The sequence below is a fragment of the Mesocricetus auratus genome, unplaced genomic scaffold, assembly GCF_017639785.1.
Source record: "Mesocricetus auratus isolate SY011 unplaced genomic scaffold, BCM_Maur_2.0 Super-Scaffold_100015, whole genome shotgun sequence".
Taxonomy (NCBI): Eukaryota; Metazoa; Chordata; class Mammalia; order Rodentia; family Cricetidae; genus Mesocricetus; species Mesocricetus auratus.
This window is the reverse complement of record NW_024429198.1, coordinates 21,979,380-21,993,644: the sequence shown is the minus strand read 5'-3', so window position 1 is coordinate 21,993,644 and position 14,265 is coordinate 21,979,380. Positions and strand designations below refer to the sequence as shown.

The window sequence follows — 14,265 nt, the reverse complement described above, 5'->3', positions numbered from 1 at the left end:
AAAAAATATGTTAAACAGAGGAGAGATACACCTGAGTCCTTTTAATATGACATCAGTTATTGATCCCATCAATTTGTTACTGAATATAATGTACAAAGTAAAACATAAAAAGAAATTGTCATTGGGTACTCAGAGAGCGGCAAGACACTAGGACAGGAGAGAAAAGGCCAGGAGGGAAGGCGGAAGGGACAAGGAGAAAGAGAAGGGGAGGTAGCTAAGAGTTCTAAACATACCATGTAATGGACAAAGATTTGTTGTCAAAAGTGTTGTGACTAAGTAAAAAAAAAATTGAGAAAAAGCTAACACACAATTTGCTCATAGGTTGAGAACAATGAGAAGGCTCATTATTGACATGCTGAGGTTTTGGAAGTCCCATGAGCAAGACCCCAAAATGGCATGAGAGAGAAGGGTGGAAGCATTGGCATAGAGTTTATGGCAAGCAAGGGATGGGGTCACGATGAAGGCTCATGAACACACATGGACTTGTGTGGTTTGAATTTCTAATCAGTGTCATGTAACAGAGTTCCAAGGATTTTGTAAGTGTGTCCATATCTGTGGGGACTTGCAGGTTCTTAAAGCTTTCAACAGTCAGACGTGAAAATAGAATCCATTTCTTTGTTACAGAAGTAAAGGCAATAAGCATGAAACCATTGTTCTTCAATTCATTTAGTCTCAAGAAGAGCAGAAGCTAGGCATTAATGGCACATGCCTTTAATCCCAGCACTTGGGAGGCAGAGGCAGGTGGAACTCTGTGAGTTCGAGGTCAACCTTGTCTACAGAGCAAGTTCCAGGACAGCCTTCAAAACAATGCAGAGAAACCCTGTCTCAAAAAACCAAAAGGAAAAAAAGAGCAGAATAACACCCCCCCAACCAACTCCAATTGCTGCCTCTTGAGAAAATTCTGTCTCATCCAATGAAATGAACAACTGTTCTGCATATTATTATCGATGGGTTTCTCCTACCTTAAAGGTAGATCCAGATTTAATGAAGTTTTTTTCCAAAACATTGTCCAGAGCAGGATCTAGTTCCTCTCCAACATCTTCTATAAGTAAAGGCCGTCCAAGGGAGAGGCTGTCTTCCAGGTGGTTTCTAAAGTATTTGTGGTTTAGACATGTGGTCTACAAATGGGATAGGATCACAAGGTTACTCTGGAGGGACAGGCTCATGATGCAATACACAGTAATGTCGCGTGAGCTCTAAACACTCTGTCATAGGAAACACAAGAACTTAGGAAGCCTGGGCATTGAAACCATGCTACATGAAATGGTGCAGAGAGCTTTAAATGCTTTCATTGTGCCTTTAATAGACAAATATTATGGCCTGCCATGAAGCATGTGAAAATCATGGAGGACATCTCTGCCTCTTTCTGGCCTCCACTATCCCTGCAGGTAGACAACTAGAAGCCTGTTTGTGAGGACAGTACATATAGAGTGATGTGGCTCTGCTTTTTCTAATGACCAAAGAACGTCATAGCATTTGCAGATAAGAATCTGAGCCATTACTTTCTGAAATATGGTGCTAGTAAATACAGCCAAAAATGGAAACAATACAGTTATAGAAAATATTTTGTTATTAGACATAAGTTTATATCTCTGTTTAGGGTCCCAAACAAAATCTGTAAGACATTCAAGTATTTCTTCCACTTTTCTTTTGGTGGGGGGGGGAGAACTCTATAGAGAAATACAGTGTATAAATGTACTCAAATGGAAATTACCTGGAGTTCATTTTGGCTTTCTTTATTTTTAATCCAGATCTTGCCTTGAGTCTGTGGATCAATTAGCAAAGGATAGCGGGATGCCTTTGTGACAATAATTCCATTCTGAATAGACAGATCATCATTTGGAAGGCCTTGTAGGTTCCATTCACTGATAGTAGGGGCATCAATCAACATCTCGTTAAGATTTAGATCATTCACAAATGGAATTTTACGGGCTTTCATTTCCTTCTTCCAATCATTTAACAGCAGATCTCGAAACTCTTGGTTAAATGGACCAGAATATGATAAAAAAGCTGTTGCCAGAAGCACATCCCCTAAAATGGAAAGCAAGCACCCCTAAAATATTTTGTGACCATCCATGCAATTGTGTAAGTCACTAAAATTGAAAAAGAAGTATAAAGCTGCACTATTTCTTTTAAACTAAATTACATAAATCAATCTGTAAGCATGGGCTACAAATGGTTTGATAAGTAAGTGTGAGTTTGAATGACTGTTAAAGAGAGTCTAGATGTCCAGTCAAGAAACAACTGTCAGAAGTCAGGCATTGGGTCATCGCAACTTTGTTGTAACACAGTGACCTCTAGCTCAAAAATGTAACTTTAAAATCCAGAGAAAACGAGCCTTCATCAAAGTGCCCTTTATCAATATTCCCACACTTACAGAAGCATTTGAAAGTGAACCAAGAAGAAGCGTGAAGGTCATTAACCCATCAAATTAGGCCACATGAACCAGACAATTACCTGCCTCCTTGAGATGGCAGTAGATAGGCAAACACACATATAGGAATTTGAAATAATTAAATGTTGTTTGGTTAAAGCTTAGGGCTTCTGACTCCATCACAGTCAACACACAGTCTCATTAATAAAAGAATTTACAGACCTACGAGTCGTTTAGTTTGTGCAGCAAACTCTTTGCTTTGTTCTGTCCATCGCTCCTTTTCACCTGCCAGGCCACTGATGAGCGTGGACGCTGTCTGCATCTTATGCCTGCATCGCTCAGCATCTTCAAGCAAGGTCTGAAGAAGGCCAAAACCAGAAGGAAAACTTTATTCAGAGAAGAGTAGCTTCTAGTTCAAATGTGTGACATTAAGACACTTATTGTTTGCCTTTCTTGGGCCATGGAAGGCCCATTTCACAGGAAACACAGTTTCTATCTCCATGTGTCTGTGTTGGCCTTGCTCTAGTTCTCTGTCCAATGCCTTGAACGCAACAGCCAAATCCTCTCAGGAGTTAATAACAGACAGATACTGGACATTCCTATCACTCAATAGTAAAGCCACACATGAAAGTATCATGTAGCATAAAGTATGTAAAATGAGAATTCTTAGGAAAGTGCAATTAAGGATATCTCTCATGCTGAACCCTGGTATCATCCATGCTTTATCTAAAGAAACACCTCATGTATTGTCAGCAAAAACTTAAGATTACCTTCACCTCATTGTACCCCAGAGTGTCTGCATAAATTTCAGCCTCATTTAACATGTATGTATTTTTTAGCTTTTTCTTGAACCAGAAAAAGGACTTTAATGCAGAATTCCTTGTATTACTGCCAATCAGAACCCAATCTAATCCCCAGTTTCTGGTCCTGGTGAAGGACCCGAGGGCCTCGGGACCTCAGGCATGCTAGATATGCACTGTGCTTATGAACTGCACTCTCAGCCCAAGTTCTTCTTGTCCTTTATGTTTAAGACACAACTGCTAGCTCTGCATGTGAAAACATAGGAAATAAAATATGGACGAAGAGGTGTACATCAGTAGATGTCCATCCATAACAAATCCGCACTGCATGTTTTTATAAGATAAGCTTAATAGGAACATCTATTGCGGTATGGAAAGTTTAAACTGTCTCAATACTTTTCTTCAGTGTGATTACTTAAATCACCATTTAAATTATTACAGTGTGCTGATATAAATACTCCAAATTGATTTAAACTATCTTGCATGTTTTTATGACCAAAAAAATCACAATATTTTATGAAGTTAGTAACTTAGATAATAAAACAGTATGTACTGAGGGCTCTGTTTTTAAGTGAACTTAAAGTATATGTAAAATATATAACATATATTCATATACAAGAGCAAAGTATTATTTTTATTCCTCTCCAGGATTGCCTAAATACACTTTCTGTAATGAATACACTGCTTTTGTAAGAATAACACAATACAGTGCCTTGCAAAAGGAAGATACTTAGCCCAATTTGTTTTCATCTTCCTTCTGGAGTTTTTTCTTCCCTTTTAGTTAAAGAAAAATAACCAAAACCCATTTTCTGTGGCATATCACCACCACATGTGTCTCCTTGCTTTAACCCAAGAATAAAAATGCCAGCAGTATGATGTCTGATTCCACATAATTTGTTTAAAACAATGTTTTCAATTAAAAGACAATCTTAATTTCCTTTTCTCTTTGAATTTCTCATCCTTACTTATATGCAGCCAATTAAGAAAACTGCTAGGCCCTCTCCCCCTGTCTTTGTTCGCTTGGTACCCAGGTTCCTCTGATTATTGCAACATTGGCCAAGAATGGTTAGTGCTTATGTTACAGAGAAGCGAACTGTTCCTGTGGTCCCGACTAAAGGTCAGGTACAGAATGCCCTTGGTACAGCTCTGCCATCTGGTCTCTCCAAACTGGCCAATAAGCTGGCTCATTCTTCAAAAGGCCAGAGAAGTTGGACCTTACAACAAGGCACATCCTTTGTGGACAGTAGCCAGGGTTCTCTTTCAAGAAACCATGCAGTCCTGGGTTACAATGAACTGCAGACTAGAGTCCCTTTGGAAGGTCTACAAACCCGTCAGCTTAATCCAGTCCTAGGAATGAAGAAAATGCAACAAAAATGAGTGAAGGTTGTTCAGAAGTTGGTGGCAGAAAACTCAGGGCTAGTTTCTTGTTGTTGTTTTATTTTTTAACCTAAAGAAATTTGAAATTCAAGTTTTCAAGCAGTTCTTATGTGTTCATTTATGTAAACCAGTGGTTTTCAACTTGTAGATCATGACTCCTTTGGGGGTCAAATAACCCTTTCACAGGAGTCACCTAAGACCATCAGAAAACATAAATGTTTACATTATGATTCGTTACAGTAGCAAAATTACAGTTCTGAAGTGGCAACAAAATATTTTTATGGTTGGGGAGGTCACCACAACATGAGGACGGTATTAAGAGATTGCAGCATTAGGAAAGTCGAGAACCACCACTCTAAACCAACAGCAGATGTTCCAGAACAGCAGTAACAACAAGAAGGATTGGAAAGAGCCAATGCATATCTGCTAAAATTTAAGCATAACAACAGTAGAAAGGAATTTTTTATTCATGAGTGCTTGTGGATACAAGCGACTATCCCAAAAGACAGAAATTAATACTCTTCCCTCCAACTGTTTAGAGTGGACTCTAAAGTTGCAATGTTAATTTTCTCCTTGTGCAAGTGAACTCCCTGACTGTCAATCTGGATACCCATGCAGGTTGTACTGACTTACTCCTGTAAGCATCCTTGGAGACACTCTCACACGATTTCCAGGAGACTTTGACCTTTAAGAGAAGCAGCATGTACTCTGCACACAATGAAACTGCAGAGTCACGAGCAGGTGTCTTACTCTGGACAGTGGCCACTTCCATAAAATATTCAAAGGAAGAGTCAATACAGCTCCCATTTGCTAAACACATTCCAGGGTTCATAGATAGAGACAGTGTGGGGCTAACGACTTATGTCATCGGTATGGGAAATGCTTTAAAAATATACTACAAGCGAATGTGAAATACACAGGTGTTTAAGACAGTGGAGAAATCATGAAAATGGCTTTGTGACTTAGAAACTCCAGTGTCTTCTCTCTGAATCACATCAGGCATTTTATCTGAATGTTAATACACAGATGTCTGCTGAGCTCAACTCAAGTCTTCTTTCACCATAAGACTGTAAGTCTTGGTGACCCGAGCACTCATAGTCACCTACACAAGTGAGGAACCCTGAAGCGTCAGCTGGTTTAGCTCTATAGTAAATCCACTTTGATTTTTAGAAGGAAGGGATCTTCAGGGGAACTGGGATTTGTATATAAATGACAAGTATATGAACCTAGATTCTACCAAGTATGAAAATAACCAAGAACAAAAATCCCTCGTCTCCCACCCCCTCTGTGTGTCTATCTCTCTGTCTCTGTCTCTGTCTGTCTGTCTGTCTGTCTCTGTCCCTGTGTGTGTGTGTGTGGTAAGAAATTTGCAGACAATCATTGTCATTAGAATACACTCTACTCCTGTGGTCAGCTACACCCATATAGCAGGGAGGCCTTAAGCTGACATTAAAATGCCAAAGTCCAGTTGAGGTTTTGATTGACCACCTTAAAGCTAGAACTCTCTCTTGACATTTCTGTGCCTTGGCCGCTGTATTAAGTACCTGTCCCACCTAGTTATGAAATTGATTGAAAGACTAAATGTAGCAGTGTGGAGAGGGCTGACTCAGGATGAACAGGTATCATCACTATCCACATGTATAAGGAGACCTGGAATAGTTAGTTATCTCCTATAAGCAGCTTCTGTCAGAGTGGACCATCCTGAGGATTATCAGTGGCTTTCGGAGATCAGAGAGTGTAGTAGAAACTGGAGGCCTCAAACCAGTCCACTGACTCTTTGCAATGAGCACTTGCAAGTAACGATACGTGAACAAAGGGGTTTACTGCATGACTCACTGTGCCGCGGCACAGCTTCCATGAGATTTTTCTGTTTTCCACTTTTATTTTCTTTTTTTCTGTTAAATTTTGTTTTATTTGGGGGGTGTCCCAGGAGCAGAGGATGGATGCAAAGGGATGGGGAAATGAGTGGGATCAATATATCTGATGTAAAAATGATAAAATAAATAGAAAGTAAAAAACAAAATGCCAAAACCAAGGGCTCAGGGAAGGATCGTGTGCTGTGTGTGCATTGTGCAGAAAACTCAGTGAATTCTTGCAGACAACCAAGCCTTCAGGGAAAGATAGCATAGGAATGAGAGTGCCCAAGAGCCAATGCAATGTGTAAGCACCCTTCCCACGCCAAGACTTGCCTACCTGCTTCTCAGTCATGGCCTGTTCATACTCTGCCTGCACCACGTCGAGCTCTGCTTGCTTGTCATCCAGCTCAGCCTGGGCTTTCTGCAGGTCCTGCATGGCCAGCACATGCCGATTCTCTTGTACTACCAAGTTGGCCTGAAGGAGAGGAGACACAGGGTGAGGAAAAAGCAGGAAGTCCCCAAACACCCACGGTTTAGATGGCAGGAGTTCAACAATGGCACATGCTTACACCTGTGCTTTCTACCTCTGCTGTCACCTCAATTTGCACTAATCTGAAACAAATATCAATGTGAATTTGTTATCGGTGTTTATAATCATAAATTAATTGTAAATCATTAGAATAGCCGTCAGCAAATTTATTTTCCATGGGCAAAACAGCCTAAAAGTTATTTTAGCTTGTGGAGGCCAAAATGTATAATCAAAGCTTCTAAACACTTGTTTAAAAACCATTTCATGAGCCACCAGTTTAGAAGTCAGCCTAGATCTGTCCTTCACAGGAGCTGAAATATGAATGCCAGAGGAAAGTTTTCATTGTTCTGCCTTATTGGAGGTCTTTTTTAATAGTTTCAGGTTACTATTCTTAAAGTAACTACAATAAAACAAAAATTATACATTACTATATTTTCTTAGAAAGTATAGAAAGAGTACCATGTACTTCTCATGACCAATCTTGTGCTATGCTGGAATCTCCAATGATCACATTCTCCGTAATGTCAGCGAGCATGACATCAAATCTTTGATCTGAAATTATCTGATGTGAATCAGTCTTTGAACCTTTACATAGTTCTGGGACCCTGAGACTCACCTTCTGTATTCTGCACTATCCCCTTGATGTTCTTGATTATTTTATCAAGTTATTACATGTCTTGGGTAACTGACAAATATAGGCAAGTTTAGGCTTATGGTTGAAAAAGAACAAATTTACAAAACCAAAATCAAGCCACATGGTATGATGATGGGGAAGTCCTGTGAATATTCAATAAAGCACTGTTAGCCAATAGGGAAGCAAGATAGGTGGGAGAAACACAGGGAGTCACGATGTAGCCCAACAGAGAAGTAAGATGTCCAGAACTTTTCTCCAGTAAGAGAAATACTTAGATTGGCAGTTATGGGGTAAATACTTAAGTCAGAGATAGCCAGTAAGAAACAAGCTAGGCTAACAGCTTCGTAATTAATACAGCGTCTTGTGTGTTATTTGGGGACTGCAATGCGGCAGAGCCCAGGTGACTGGTGGGGAAAAACCAAAGAGGCCAGCAAGGAAAAGGCTTCTCTCTACAGTATGATCTTTAAGATGGGAGTTTTAGGGTTTGTGTATTTAAAATGTACTCAACTCTCCATTTGCTCAAGACCAGGAGTCTTTTCAATGGTGGTGGTCAATATAGAAATGACGTACATAAACTCGGCTACTTGGGGAAATGTAGGCTTAGTCTCAAGATCACATTAAGTTACAAATAGCTGACATTCTTACCTGAGCTGCCAAGGAGGGAAAGGGGAAGGCTAGACCTTCTTTCATCAAAGACCAGCATTTTCTGGCCCCAGTGCGTGTATCTTAACCCGATCTTGTTCATAGAAATCTTTTTGCTTAAGATCTTGAACATTGTTGGAAAATTCTATGCTATAACTTCCTGTTTTAATTTTGAGCAGATCACAACAGACTCAATGTCTTCACAGGAAAGTGGTTCATGCTTAAAAGCTCCAGATTCAGGTTATAGAAAAAAGAAACCTTGTCTCTGGCTCTTAGAATCTCACTCTCCCTATGGATCTGAGGACAAATACACTGACCGTCACAGCTCGTTAGATGCTGTGCAATTAACCCAGGGCCTTTCCCAGTGGAGGGTCACACAGCTCCCTCTAGGAGTCCTACCTTCAGAGGCAGCACCTCCTTGTTTATAGAAAAAAAGGAAGCCATGGCCTTGGTCCAGGAACAAAGACCAGCTACATTCCCACATACACGTTTGGCTGTCTCAATGTTGTAGTCGGCCATTTCAAAGTAAGGATTCAAAAATTCTATCACTTCTTCATTGATCGTGTCTTTGGGGAATTGCTGTAGAAAGAAAGAGTAAATCATGTCAAAATACTTACATTATGAGATATATCCAAACTCACACTCAGTTTTCAATGTAACTGGAAGAAGTAAGCTGGATGAATGGTGTGGCTTTATGTCAATGTCTTAGGGTATTGGATGAAAGTCTTACAGCTGAAAGTACAGTGTGGAATGATTGTAAACAAAGTATGCCCACATACACTCTCTCCCAGCAGTGTAGACACCAGCCTATTGAGATATATTGGGATCCAGCAAAACAGTAAAGTATTTAGGTGATGAACACTAATACAGTTATTAGAATTTCAAAAGGAATAAAAATTTTGTTCCATTAATCCTAAATAGGTGAATTACAAACCCATAATGTCAACAATGAAAAACAAACACACATAGCCATATTCAGGCTAAGGACATATAGATTTAGCATTTATCAGCAACTAAATCCTTAATAGATTCAGACAGAAGTTCTATTAAATTCACATGAAATGTGAGAGTAATAACTTGGACATTGCACCTTGAGAATGATGAATTAATTTTTAATCATGGAGCTATCACAAATATGAGAGAATTATTATCTCCTGGAGAAATATAATTTTAAAACACAGCAGAAATGGATGTAAAATGTCTCCCTGTATCCGGAATAGAAGTCTAGGCAAATGATGAAATTGGATATCTAAAAGATGGAGTTTCCTTTTCTGAAAGAGTGATTATTTTCCAAGTAGAAATAAATAAAAAACATTTAATGCAACTAATGAAACAAACCTTCATAGGACATGAAGAGCAGAGTAGAATCCCTTTAATTTAGACCTTACTTGTCACACGTTTCTTTCCTGAGACTTAGAAAAGAGTAGAGACAGAGCTCCCATAAGCTTTTCATTCTATGCACATGAGTCTTTCATCGTATACACAAAGGAGGAATCTGGAGTCACTCACAAGGAGTCTATGCAAGGTCCAATTGCACAGTCGTGCAGTCTCGCATGTCTCAATGTCACATGTCCACATACCTGGACAAGCCTATGGCCCACTAATTTCATAAGCTACTCATTGCTGCAGCAGACAGAAGGCAACTTACAGTCCCATGACTTTAGCAGCCACATGGATGATGCTGCATTGAAAACTGAAAGAGTGGTGCTGAAGCTGCAGCTTGTGAAATGGGCATGGGTTGGGTATTCCCAAGTAGTGTCGCAAGATGTACATCTGGAAGATAAGACAGTAAAACTTCTAGAAGGAAATGTAAGAGGATTTCTTCTTCCTCAGAGGGAAACCAAAATCTAAATGGAACACCGGAAGTGCTGTTAAGTAGGATATCAATAAAAAGTCCCACATTAACATTAAGAACTCCTGCTTAGCAAAAGACAGTATTAATAAAGTGAAGAATTAAGCCAGGAAGCGGCTGAAGATATCTGTAGCATTTCTAAACTATTTGAATCCAACAGACAAGCAACGTTAGCAAGGGGCTGGGGAGACGGCTCAGTGCTTAAGAGTACTCCTGCAAAGGACATACATTCCTAACACCCATGTGGTAGCTCACCGCCATCTGCAACTCCTGTTCCAAGAATTTGACTTTGTTTCTGGTTTCTGTAAGCAACATACATAAACATGCATGCAAGCAAACACTCATACATATAAAATGAAAACATCTACACAATACTCCCACACATAAGGCTAAGGGAACATTGCAGAAGAAGGCAAGAAATATTGTTAAGAGACAAAGACTCATAAAACTTCCCATGAGATCCTATCTCCTAGGAATGCCAAACACTACACCCATAAAGTCTCACCTACATGGCCACCCACATGTGAGCTGGACAAGGAGAACATCAATAGATGTACCAAGGCAGACAGGGATGACACTCCATTAGTCCTCAACACCACACAAAGAACTACAGGCAAAAAAGGAATGCTGAGAGTGGGAGAAATAGTCTTCCCAAGGAAAGATCACACAAGTGGTTATCCAGTATCAAATGGTTAGCCTGAACACACACCCACACACACACACACACACACACACACACACACACACACACACAGAGGTAACATTACATAGACTAAGCAAGTTACATTTAGGAATATACGTGCATGTACAAATATGCATGTAACTTAATGAAAAAGGAGACTGTGAACTTGAAAGAGGGCAAGGAGGGATATGTGAGAGGGCTTTGAGGGGGGAAAGGGAATGAGGAGATGATGCAAGTACAAGTTCAAAAATGAAAAAAAAGTAATTAGAGAGAAAAGCCCAAATGAGCACTTAACATACCAATTCCTGAAAGGTTTACAAACCCACAAAAAGATTTTCAACATCATTAGCTGTCAGGAAAATGCAAATTAAGACCTAACAGAAAGAAACTGTCACCATCAAGCACACAAGGATAGTGAAAAGCAGGAAATAATGAGGATGTGGAATAATGCCCAGTATGTCTTGGTGCTGAGTGTGTAAAACGACGGAACTTTTCAAAAACTCTTTTGTGCAGTCTACAAAAACTGATTAATTTTATTATGACTCAGAAATCCTACTCTTGCAAATACGGCAAACAGAAGTACTATACATACAGCCCCCAAAAGTGTATCAGTACAGGCAGCAGATTCATTTGTAATAGCCACAATTTAGTAACAACCCCAACAGTTGTTTTCACTACAACAGTCCCGTAGGCCCATTGAAGCTTATCACCTGTTTCACGAGGTGTTGATCAAAAGGATCTCATGAAAAATGACTGTAAACATCTCAGAAAATCTAAACACTGGTTGTTACGCCTACTTAAGCCCTGCTGCATACACTCACAATTACATAATTTTATTTAAAATAAAGGCAAGCTGTGGTCAGAACTCAAGTTTTTCCTGACTTTATGAGGCTTCCTGTTGCCTACACTTTGTTGTTCATTGGTGCCCACAGCACATGCATGGTACAATTCTACAGGAGGTCGTGCTGCTCTGCCTTCTTATCTCTGTGTCTCCAGCATCGTTTTTGGAGTTTGAAACTGGTCTTTCTGGGGGTGATTACACTGTTCAAAGACTAATATATTTTATCTCTTCTTATTTGTTTTCTTATTTTCCTTCCCCAAATAAAATCTAATTATTATACCGTTACCACACAACACTGAAAGCTATAACTGAAAACGAATGCGAGTTGCCTTTTACAACTCATCACTAAGTCTCATCTACATAGTGAATGAAGGTCAAAGCAAGGCTTTGTGTGTGATTTACACTTTATTTCTAAATAGACAATGTTGATGAGCAGGAGAAAATAATAATTACTTTATGGGAGGGAACTGACTGAGTTTTAGCAGGACAGTGATTCAAAATAAATGTATTTCACTTTTGATAATTATTAATATGTATATATACATTCATCAAGTGGTACACTTAAAATTTTTACATTACAAATACAACAAAAATTTAAGAATATATACAAATTACTCCTCTAATAGTACTACTATAGACATTAAATTATAAATTTGAGCACAGACAGTAGATCCTTAGTACTTATAGATTTCAAAGACAAACCAAAAATATTCATGAGAAATATCATGTCTGTACTGAACATGTATAGACTTCTTTCTCATCATTATTCCCTGAACAATGTAGTATAACAGACTGGACATGGTAGCACATGCTGGTGATCCCAGCCCGGGAGAGGCTGAGGTAGAAGGATGAGGAGTTCAAGTAGGATATAGGGTGAGATACAGACACCAAGGACAAAATGTATAGCGACTATTTATGCAGCACTTACACTGTGTTTGGGTCATAAATAATCTAGCAGTCATTAGCAGCATACAGGAGGACACACAAGGATATATGTGAAGTCTATGCCATTTTACAAAGGGGGCTTGAGCATCCTCACATTTTTGCATCCACTGGGAATCCAGAAAGCATTGAGAGATAACTAACTGCATTTGTATATCTATGCAGACGGTACAAACATCTATTTAGTCTCATTAGAAGGACTTGATTAATGGACTTTGGCTACCCATTCCACAATGAGAGATGCTCTCTCATCCTGGACTCTTGGGGAAGGGCCTAGGCCCTTCCCTGGATGAAATGACAGACTATAGACATCCCCCATGGAGGGCCTCACTCTCCCTGGGGAAAGGAGTGGGGATTGGGGAAGGGGGCATGGAGGGATTGGTGGTAAGGTATGGGAGGAGTGGAGGAAGAGGGAACTGGGATTGACATGTGAAGCAACCTTGTTTCTAATTTAAATTTAAAAATTAAAAAAAGACTTAAAAAAAACAAAAGAAGGACTTGATCACTTTTTTTTGGAGTATGTGTTTCAACATAGCTGAAAGTATCCAGAAAAGATATCATGCTCCTGTCTTACATTTGAAAGAGAAAATTCTACTACAAAAGAGTACTCACATGCATTTCCAAAATACATATGTAGAATGAGTTACTTTTAGAAATGAATTCCATTAAAAAAAACTCAAGCAGCTGGGTCCCCCTCCTAGTCCATTAGTACTGCAAGACCAACCTGTAGGTTCTGGAGAAAGTTCCCTGCTGTCATCAGTTTTAAAGATTCCTGCCAGGAAGGCACGGTGCAGCTTTTCTCCAGGTCAATTTTCACCGGGTTGACCTTCCTCTGAAACAGCAGCAACACACAGTCCATAATCCGCATGATGAGGTGAGGGGGCCGGCCAAGCGTGCGCACTGTGGCGATGTCAGAGGGCTTGATGGTCTGCAGGATGAAATAGGGTGGGGGAGCATGCAAGCTCAGATAAGAGTTCAGACAAACTGTCATGTATAAATGCTGCTGTCTCAACATAGGACAGACAACACATTAAACTAAGAGTCATAAGGTATAGATGCACATTTAAGCCCAAAGAAATGACTGTCCTACAAAGTAATAATTCTTTAATTCTTTACGACTTTTTTATAATTTTTATTTTTTTAATTAGCTTATAAACCTGAACGTTTTTTTTTCTTTTTTTTTTCGAGACAGGGTTTGTCTGTATTGTTTTGGAGGTTATCCTGGAACTCACTCTGTAGACCAGGCTGGCCTCGAACTCACAGAAATCCGCCTACCTCTGCCTCCGGAGTGCTGGGATTAAAGGCGTGTGCCAAATGCCCAATTTCATTTTTATTTTTTAAGATATTGTATTTTTCATCATTAGCTGGGAGTGGTATGTGCGTGTCAGTGCAGTGTCTGTGAGCCTCAGAACATGGGATCCCTCTAGAGCTAGAGTTATGAGAAGTTACGGTCCAACCAATGGGTGTGCTAGCAATGGAACAGGAGTCCTCTACAAGAACAGTGCATGCTCTGAACTGCTGAGCGTCTCTTCCGACCCTGGTTACAGGCTCTGTAATGCCATTGTCATACATACTCAGCTTTGCTTGACCCTTCACTCCCTCCTCCCACCTCCCCCCACTCTTCCTGCCCCCCCCATTGATCACCTACACCCCTAGTAGTCTGCCTCCCACTTTCATGTCACATATTCCATTATCCTCTCCACATATCCCCTTAAAATCTCAGCATTTAATGCATG

The 14,265-nt window shown here is 39.8% G+C and overlaps 1 protein-coding gene across 2 annotated transcripts in view; it reads right to left on the bottom strand.

Moving 5' to 3' along the window:
- Positions 1-14,265, bottom strand: part of Dnah5 (dynein axonemal heavy chain 5) — a 278,387-nt gene that overhangs the window by 48,246 nt on the left and 215,876 nt on the right. For both annotated transcript variants that reach the window (XM_040757681.1, XM_040757680.1), the window contains exons 59-64: positions 13,254-13,457; positions 8,612-8,791; positions 6,745-6,882; positions 2,597-2,732; positions 1,715-2,031; positions 963-1,118 (exon numbers count right to left, since the gene is read on the bottom strand). In XM_040757681.1, coding sequence (XP_040613615.1) covers positions 963-1,118; positions 1,715-2,031; positions 2,597-2,732; positions 6,745-6,882; positions 8,612-8,791; positions 13,254-13,457 — 1,131 coding nt within the window. The remainder of the gene's footprint in view (positions 1-962; positions 1,119-1,714; positions 2,032-2,596; positions 2,733-6,744; positions 6,883-8,611; positions 8,792-13,253; positions 13,458-14,265) is intronic.